The sequence below is a fragment of the Oncorhynchus gorbuscha genome, unplaced genomic scaffold (genome assembly GCF_021184085.1).
Source record: "Oncorhynchus gorbuscha isolate QuinsamMale2020 ecotype Even-year unplaced genomic scaffold, OgorEven_v1.0 Un_scaffold_4871, whole genome shotgun sequence".
NCBI lineage: Eukaryota > Metazoa > Chordata > Actinopteri > Salmoniformes > Salmonidae > Oncorhynchus > Oncorhynchus gorbuscha.
The window spans coordinates 21001-30744 of record NW_025748798.1 but is presented as its reverse complement, the minus strand read 5'-3'; the positions used below and the strand labels follow the sequence as shown (position 1 = coordinate 30744).

The 9744-nt window shown below is 44.5% G+C and overlaps 1 protein-coding gene across 1 annotated transcript; it reads left to right on the top strand.

The window, feature by feature from the left end:
- The first annotated feature begins 761 nt into the window (after positions 1–761).
- Positions 762–7786, top strand: LOC124028839 (relA-associated inhibitor-like). The gene is made up of 6 exons (XM_046340761.1): positions 762–1023; positions 4192–4329; positions 4901–5034; positions 6362–6528; positions 6824–7017; positions 7300–7786. Exons 1-6 carry the CDS (start codon positions 850–852, stop codon positions 7333–7335), a joined length of 843 nt encoding a protein of 280 aa, XP_046196717.1. The 5' UTR covers positions 762–849; the 3' UTR covers positions 7336–7786.
- The last annotated feature ends 1958 nt before the right edge of the window (positions 7787–9744 follow it).

The window sequence follows — 9744 nt, the reverse complement described above, 5'->3', positions numbered from 1 at the left end:
ACTCATCCTGTAGAATCTTTTGCTGATCACGTAATCAATACTCATCCTGTAGAATCTTTTTGCTGATCACGTAATCAATACTCATCCTGTAGAATCTTTTTGCTGATCACGTAATCAATACTCATCCTGTAGAATCTTTTGCTGATCACGAATCAATACTCATCCTGTAGAATCTTTGCTGATCTCATACTCTGTAGAATCTTCTGCTGATCACGTAATCAATACTCATCCTGTAGAATCTTCTGCTGATCACGTTATCAATCACATAATCAATACTCATCCTGTAGAATCTTCTGCTGATCACGTAATCAATACTCATCCCGTAGAATCTTCTGCTGATCACGTAATCAATACTCATCCTGTAGAATCTTCTGCTGATCACGTTATCAATACTCATCCTGTAGAATCTTCTGCTGATCACGTTATCAATCACGTAATCAATACTCATCCTGTAGACTCTTCTGCTGATCACGTTATCAATCACGTAATCAATACTCATCCTGTAGAATCTTCTGCTGATCACGTAATCAATACTCATCCTGTAGAATCTTCTGCTGATCACGTAATCAATAATCATCCTGTAGAATCTTCTGCTGATCACGTAATCAATACTCATCCCGTAGAATCTTCTGCTGATCACGTAATCAATACTCATCCTGTAGAATCTTCTGCTGATCACGTAATCAATGCGGCGCTGGTATTATGAATGAGTTTAATTTTGGAAAGCTTCTGCATGTCTATACGATGTTGTGGTAACCTTGTGACCCTGACCCTATAGCCCCTGTCCAACCCCAGAAGAAGCCAGCCTCCCTGCAGCCGGACCACAATCACAAACAGTACAAACAGATCATGAATAAACTTTTCCGGAGGAAGGGGTTGACGGGCCAGCAAGGGGGGGAGATGGGGAGTGACTACAGCTCCTCCTCGGATGGAGAAGGGGACAGCTCTACATCCCTCTCCCCTGTCACTAACCCTGTCCCTAACACTGGACCTAACACTGGACCTGCCTTGACAGAGTACAGGGTATGACAGGACACATTCTTATATTTTTGCTTTCTTTTGTTGTGACTATTTTACAGTGAAATGTACAGTACCAGTCAAAAGTTTGGACACCTACTCATTCAAGTTTATTTTTTATTTTTTAACAATTTTCAACATTGTAGAATTATAGTGAAGACATCAAAACTATGAAATAACACATATGCAATCATGTAGTAACCAAAAAAGTGTGAAACAAATCAAAATGTATTCTTCAAAGTAGCCACCCTTTACCTTGATGACAGCTTTGCACACTCTTGGCATTCTCTCAACCAGCTTCATCTGGAATGATTTTCCAACCGTCTTGAAGGAGTTCCCACATATGCTGAGCATGTGTTGGCAGCTTTTCCTTCACTCTGCACTCCAACTCATCCCAAACCATCTCAATTGGTTTGAGGTCGGGTGATTGTGGAGGCCAGGTCATCTGATGTTGCAATCCATCACTCTCCTTTTTGGTCAAATAGCCCTTACACAGCCTGGAGGTGTGTTGGGTCATTGTCCTGTTGAAAACAAATGATAGTCCCACTAAGCGCAAACCAGATGGGATGGTGTATTGCTGCAGAATGCTGTGGTAACCCTGCTGGTTATGTGTGCCTTGAATTCTAAATAAATCACTGACAGTGTCACCAGCAAAGCACCATCACACCTCCTCCTCCTTGCTTCACGGTGGGAACCACAGATGCAGAGATCATATGTTAACCTATTCTTTAAAAAAAATAATAATAATAATTAACATTTTATTTAACCAGGTAGGCCAGTTGAGAACAAGTTCTCATTTACAACTGCGACATAGCCAAGATAAAGCAAAGCAGTGCGACACAAAACAACAACACAGAGTTACACATGGAGTAAACAAACATACAGTCAATAATACAGTAGAACAAGTCTATATACAGTGTGTGGGAAATGAGGTAGGATAACGGAGGTAAGGCAATAAATAGCTATAGTGGCGAAGTAATTACAATGTAGCAATTAAACACTGGAATGGTAGATGTGCAGAAGATGAATGTGCAAGTAGAGATACTGGGGTGCAAAGGAGCAGAATGAATAAATACAGTTTGGGGATGAGGTAGTTGGGTGGGCTATTTATAGACGGGCTGTTTACAGATAGGCTATGTATGTACAGGTGCAGTGATCTGTGAGCTGCTCTGACACCTGGTGCTTAAAGCTAGTGAGGGAGATATGAGTCTCCAGTTTCAGCGATTTTTGCAGTTCGTTCCAGTCATTGGCAGCAGAGAACTGGAAGGAAAGGCGACCAAAGGAGGAATTGGCTTTGGAGGTGACCAGTGAAATATACCTGCTTGAGCGCGTGCTACGGGTGGGTGCTGCTATGGTGACCAGTGAGCTGAGATAAGGCGGGGCTTTACCTAGCAGAGACTTGTAGATGACCTGGAACCAGTGGGTTTGGCGACGAATATGAAGCGAGGGCCAGCCAACGAGAGCATACAGGTCGCAGTGGTGGGTAGTATATGGGGCTTTGGTGACAAAACGGATGGCATTGTGATAGACTGCATCCAGTTTGCTGAGTAGAGTGTTGGAGGCTATTATGTAAATGACATCGCCCGAAATCAAGGATCGGTAGGATAGTCAGTTTTACTAGGGTATGTTTGGCAGCATGAGTGAAGGATGCTTTGTTTGCGAAACAGGAAGCCAATTCTAGATTTAATTTTGGATTGGAGATGTTTGATGTGAGTCTAGAAGGAGAGTTTACAGTCTAACCAGACACCTAGGTATTTGTAGTTGTCCACATATTCTAGGTCAGAACCGTCCAGATTTGTGATGCTGGACAGGTGGGCATGTGCGGGCAGCGATCGGTTGAAGAGCTTGCACTTAGTTTTACTAGAATTTAAGAGCAGTTGGAGGCCACGGAAGGAGTGTTGTATGGCATTGAAGCTTGTCTGGAGGTTAGTTAACACAGTGTCCAAAGAAGGGCCAGAAGTATACAGAATGGTGTTTACGTAGAGGTGGATCAGAGAATCACCAGCAGCAAGAGCGATTGATGTATACAGAGAAGAGAGGCACCCCATAGACACTGCCAGAGGTCCGGACAGTAGACCCTCCGATTTGACACACTGAACTGTCTGCATCTCACAAAGACACGGCAGTTGGAACAAAAAATCTTTGATTTGGACTCATCAGACCAAAGGACAGATTTCCCCGGTCTAATGTCCATTGCTCATGTTTCTTGGCCAAAGCAAGTCTCTTCTTCTTATTGGTGTCCTTTAGTAGTGGCTTGTCTGCAGCAATTCAACCATGAAGGCCTGATTCACACAGTCTCCTGAACAGTTGCTGTTGAGATGTGTCTTTTATTTGAACTCTGTGAAGCATTTATTTGGGCTGCAATCTGTGGCTGGTAACTCTAGTGATCCTCTGCAGCAGAGGGAACTCCGGGTCTTCCTTTCCTGTGGCGGTCCTCATGAGAGACAGTTTCACAGCACTTGATGTTTTTTTGCGGCTACACTTGAAGAAACGGTCAAAGTTCTTGAAATTGTCCGCATTGACTGACCTTCATGTGTTAAAGTAATGATGGACTGTCATTTCTCTTTGCTTATTTGAGCTGTTCTTTCCATAATATGAGGTTGGTCTTTTATCAAATAGGGCTATCTTCTGTATACCACCCCTACCTTGTCACAACACAACTGATTGGCTCAAACGCATTAAGAAGGAAAGAAATTCCACAAACTTTTAGCAAGGCAAACCTGTTATTTGAAATGCATTCCAGGTGACTACCTCATGAAGCTGGTTGAGAGAATGCCAATAGGGTGCAATGCTGTCATCAAGGCAACGGGTGGCTAATTTGAAAAATCTCAAATATAAAATACATTTTGATTTGTTTCACACTTTTTTTGTTACTACATGATTCCATATGTGTTATTTCATAGTTTTGATGTCTTCACTATTATACTACAGAAAATAGTAAAAATAAAGAAAAACCCTGGACTGAATAGTTGTGTCCAAACTTTTGTCTGGTATTGTAGATGGTCTCATTGTCAGTGAACTGATCCAGTTAGTGGAAGGTATTCACTAATAAGAGTCACATGCATTTTAAACCAAGACTTCTTGGGCCATGTCTCTCCATCTCGATGTTACTACGTCTGTATCTAATAAGGGGAAGTTAAGGTATTAAGTTGTGGTACTCTTCCATCCTCCCAGGGGTACAATTCCATCCTGCGTCGGGCCAGTCGGGAACGAGGGGATTCTGGTCAGAGGGCTCGGCTCAGTCCTCTGGTTCTACTGCTGGACGGGTCACTGGTGGGGGAACTAGACACTGTTCAGAGGGCCGTGCAGGAGGTAGGAGAAACTGGACACTGTTCAGAGGGCTGTGCAGGAGGTAGGGGGAACTGGACACTGTTCAGAGGGCCGTGCAGGAGGTAGGGGAAACTGGACACTGTTCAGAGGGCCGTGCAGGAGGTAGGGGGAACTGGACACTGTTCAGAGGGCCGTGCAGGAGGTAGGGGGAACTGGACACTGTTCAGAGGGCCGTGCAGGAGGTAGGGGGAACTGGACACTGTTCAGAAGGCCGTGCAGGAGGTAGGGGAAACTGGACACTGTTCAGAGGGCCGTGCAGGAGGTAGGGGGAACTGGACACTGTTCAGAGGGCCGTGCAGGAGGTAGGGGGAACTGGACACTGTTTAAAGGGCCGTGCAGGAGGTAAGGGGGTTGGGTGCAGGGGGTTGGGTGCAGGGGGTAAGGGGATTGGGTGCAGGAGGTAAGGGGGTTGGGTGCAGGGGGTAAGGGGGTTGGGTGCAGGAGGTAAGGGGGTTGGGTGCAGGGGGTAAGGGGATTGTGGACCCAAATAAATCATTCAGTGTGTGTTGACAGCAAGCATGAGGTTCACCCCTGCGTGGTCTGTGCCCTGTAGATGAATGACCCGAGCCAGCCGAACGACGAGGGCATTACAGCCCTCCATAACGCCATCTGTGGAGGTCACTACAGCGTGGTGGACTTCCTGGTTCGTATAGGAGCCAACGTCTCCGCCCCAGACAGCCACGGATGGTAACTTCATTATCGAATGCCCTTTTAACTGGCTTATGTCCCTGTAGCTTCCTCCTTCGACATAATAATGGCGTGCTGCTAGCCTTTATTCCTTATGGCCAGCAGCACACCACCCTGCATCCCACTGCTTGCTTGCAGTGATTGGGGACATTGCCCTGTGTAGGGTGCTGTCTTTTGGGATGGGATATTAAACAGGTGTCCTGACTCTCTGTGGTCACTAAAAGATCCCATGGCACTTATCGTAAGAGTAGGGGTTTTAACCCTGGTGTCTTGGCTAAATTCCCAATCTGGCCCTCATACCATCACGGTCAACTAATCATCCCCGGTTTACAATTGGCTCATTTACCCCCCTGTAACTATTCCACAGGTTGCTGTAAATGACAACTTATCTGGTAAAATAAGTGTTTAAAAAAAATTAAAGTAGAAAGAAAAAAAAGTATTCTAATCCCGAATACTTCCCCTCCCTTTATAATGGGCTCTTTCATTGTCCTACTTTCCTTTACTGTCCCTCTGTTGCTGTCCCTGTTTTGGGTCATGTTGTGTCATTATGCATTGTGTTTAGTCAGATGGGGTTGCTGTCCCTGTTTTGGGTCATGTTGTGTCATTATGCATTGTGTTTAGTCAGATGGGGTTGCTGTCCCTGTTTTGGGTCATGTTGTGTCATTATGCATTGTGTTTAGTCAGATGGGGTTGCTGTCCCTGTTTTGGGTCATGTTGTGTCATTATGCATTGTGTTTAGTCAGATGGGGTTGCTGTCCCTGTTTTGGGTCATGTTGTGTCATTATGCATTGTGTTTAGTCAGATGGGGTTGCTGTCCCTGTTTTGGGTCATGTTGTGTCATTATGCATTGTGTTTAGTCAGATGGGGTTGCTGTCCCTGTTTTGGGTCATGTTGTGTCATTATGCATTGTGTTTAGTCAGATGGGGTTGCTGTCCCTGTTTTGGGTCATGTTGTGTCATTATGCATTGTGTTTAGTCAGATGGGGTTGCTGTCCCTGTTTTGGGTCATGTTGTGTCATTATGCATTGTGTTTAGTCAGATGGGGTTGCTGTCCCTGTTTTGGGTCATGTTGTGTCATTATGCATTGTGTTTAGTCAGATGGGGTTGCTGTCCCTGTTTTGGGTCATGTTGTGTCATTATGCATTGTGTTTAGTCAGATGGGGTTGCTGTCCCTGTTTTGGGTCATGTTGTGTCATTATGCATTGTGTTTAGTCAGATGGGGTTGCTGTCCCTGTTTTGGGTCATGTTGTGTCATTATGCATTGTGTTTAGTCAGATGGGGTTGTAGTTTTGTTCATGTGTAGTTTTGTTGTTGTTGTTCTGTACCAGGACCCCCCTCCACTGTGCAGCTTCCTGTAACGACCTTCCTCTCTGTCAGTTCCTGGTGAGGAACGGAGCAGCCGTCATGGCGGTGACGGAGAGCGATGACGCCACAGCGTCTCAGAAGTGCGACCCGTACGCTATGGGCTTCGAGGAGTGCGAGAGCTTCCTCAGGGGTAGGAGGAACTAGACAGGGGTGCCCTCTTTCTCCATAACTATTTTTAGGAGTGGGACATCTATTATTGAAGAGAAACAGTCGAAGACCACAGGAAAGATGAGAGGACATCGAGTCAAAGAGCAGTGGTCTGGATTGTAAACCCATTCTACCTCTAGTTTACATGACTGCCGGGGTCAGCCGCTCAAACCACTAAACCATATAGGCCACTTTATCCACAACTATTTGCACTCTGAGACGAAAACGTTTCTGAAAATGTTAGAAAAATCGTTGTGTGTGTGTGTGTGTGTTGTCAGGTGTGGAGGAGGCGATGGGTGTGGAGAACAGTGGGGTACTGTATGCCCTGTGGGAGTACCCTGCCCAGGAGGCAGACGAGCTGGGCTTCAGAGAGGGGGACATGGTGACTATCCTCCAGAAGCCTGACGGGATAGATTGGTGGTGGGCATCACTTTGTGGCCGCGAGGGATTCATACCTAACAACTACTTCGGGGTAAGAGACAATAATTCATTTTATTAGTTGTCTCCTCCCTCACCTCTTCAGGAACAAGATGTTCTTTCACTTTCATTTTTCCTGAATAAAAAAAAAAGTCTATTTAATTGGTGGCAAGGCAGCTTCCTGGTCCTGAGATCCCACAGGATCTCACATATTTGTTCTAGCCCAGTACTAAAACTAGAACTGTTAGTTGCTGTTCAGAACTCAATTTTCATTAGCCAACAAATAATGGTTTGTTTCTGTTCTGAACTCAACTCTTTCCTTCCTTTGGTCATGTAGCTGTTCCCTAAAGTTCGTCCTAAGTCCCTGTGCTAGACTCCTCTACCCAATCAGCCCTCGCCCCACTGAATGGCTGGAACGGGAACTGGAGAAGAAAACTGTTGTTGAAAACCTGGGAGGAGAAACTACATTACGCAGTATAACCTTTGTTCCTTTGTCCTGCCTGATTTCACTAAGAAATGAACTAGAATAACAGGACATGAGTCACTACAGTGAGACATAGGGCAGGTACTGGGCAGGTACTGGGCAGGTACTAGACAGGTACTGGGCAGGTACTAGACAGGAGTGTCAGTGATGATATTGCTGCATTATACTTCGTCAATGACCTCAATGTGTCACTATCATTTAGGTGTCTGATTTTATTGGTATATAAAATCTCTCTCTCTGTCTCTCTCTGTCTCTCTCTCTGTCTCTCTCTCTGTCTCTCTCTGTCTCTCTCTCTCTGTCTCTCTCTCTCTGTCTCTCTCTCTCTGTCTCTGGCGCTCTCTGTCTCTCTCTGTCTGTCTGTCTGTCTCTCTCTCTCTGTCTCTCTCTTTCTCTGTCTCTCTCTCTCTCTGTCCCTCTCTCTCTGTCCCTCTCTCTCTCTGTCTCGCTCTCTCTCTCTCTGTCTCGCTCTCTCTGTCTCTCTGTCTCGCTCTCTCTCTCTCTGTCTCGCTCTCTCTGTCTCTCTGTCTCGCTCTCTCTCTCTCTGTCTCGCTCTCTCTGTCTCTCTGTCTCGCTCTCTCTCTCTCTGTCTCTCTGTCTCTCTCTCTCTGTCTCTCTGTCTCGCTCTCTCTCTCTCTCTGTCTCTCTGTCTCGCTCTCTCTCTCTCTGTCTCTCTGTCTCGCTCTCTCTCTCTCTCTGTCTCGCTCTCTCTCTCTCTCTCTCTCTCTGTCTCTCCGTCTCTGTCTCTCTGTCTCTCTCGATTTCTGCAAATGCTTCCTAAAGTATATGTCATCACAAGGCTACTAATGTTGTTATTGTTCTGTAAAGTGTTTAATTCCGTCAACAACAACAACAATATCTATGACTAAAACTCGAGGACATTTTGTTTTCTTCTTTTTTTTTTGTCATTTGTAAAACTATTGACGATAACGAGATGAGACGCCCTGCTGGGTGAAAAACAAAACATAAGTGTTACAAATGACTTCTTCTCATTTTAGTTGACGAAAATGTAACTAGACTTCCACGTAAGACTAAAGGACATTTGAACATAAAGCTTAGTTTCATCTGTTTTTGTCCAATTCTATGCAGCGTTTACTGCAGAATATTTCATGCAATCCTCTCATTGGAAGAAATTAGCATCTTTCAGTTACACAATCCGATTGTGCTGATCGACTCTCCTACACAACTGCCAAGACAGTCACTCTTCAGTCACTCTTCAGTCACTCTTCAAGCAGGGACACTTCACTCGTAACTAACCGCCACTAGAAACAGTCATGTTTTACTCTCTCTTACATTCGTGTCGACAAAGCCGCGAGAACCTCACGACCCAAAGCATTACAAGATGAGCCACACCGCCATGAGCCACACCGCCATGAGCCACACCGCCATGAGCCACACCGCCATGAGCCACACCGTCATGAGCCACACCGTCATGAGCCACACCGTCATGAGCCACACCGCCATGAGCCACACCGCCATGAGCCACACCGCCATGAGCCACACCATCATGAGCCACACCGTCACAAACCACTTGCCATCTCAAAGTACTCAGTTACTATATAATAACTATATATATATAACTATAATATAATAATATCGTACATTGTTTCTTTTTCTTCACGGTGATGGTAATTCTTAACGGGTACAAACCGGTTCTGATTTTGCAACAACAACAACAGGTACTGTAATAATTAACAACAGTATCTAGCAGGATTCACATGTTGGAATGTCCCTTTCTCTGTGATGTCATCACTAATGGAACCCGGAGAGAAGTAAACCCTGTCCTCAAATAGTACAAATATTCATATTTGTATATTAATCCTCAAATATTACATTAAAAGGTGCATAGTTATGGACAAAGACACAAAACATCCAATAAACATCAAATTAAATATTTTTTATTGATCAAATTAATATGAAAATCAACCACTTTTTGTGCATTATTAAATTTAATATTATTACAAACCACTTAATCAAAATATACATTAGTGTACATCAGCGGGTTATCTAGGTTTTGTACCTGTAGAATTTTCATCACCATGGAGATAAAACAATGCACAATAAGTGATTTGTGATGGTGTGGCTCAATTGGTAATGCTAGGGTTGTGGGTTCGATTCCCACGGGGGGGGTCCAATATTGCAAAGTATGCACTCGATACTGTAAGTTGTTCAGGATAAGAGCGTTTAATAAAATGAAAAAATAATGAATATACTATTTCATTTTCATGTAGAAATGGTTTGCAAACTGGACCTTTACTAGTCCTGTAATAGAGAATATATATGGTTTCAGCTTCCCTCCTA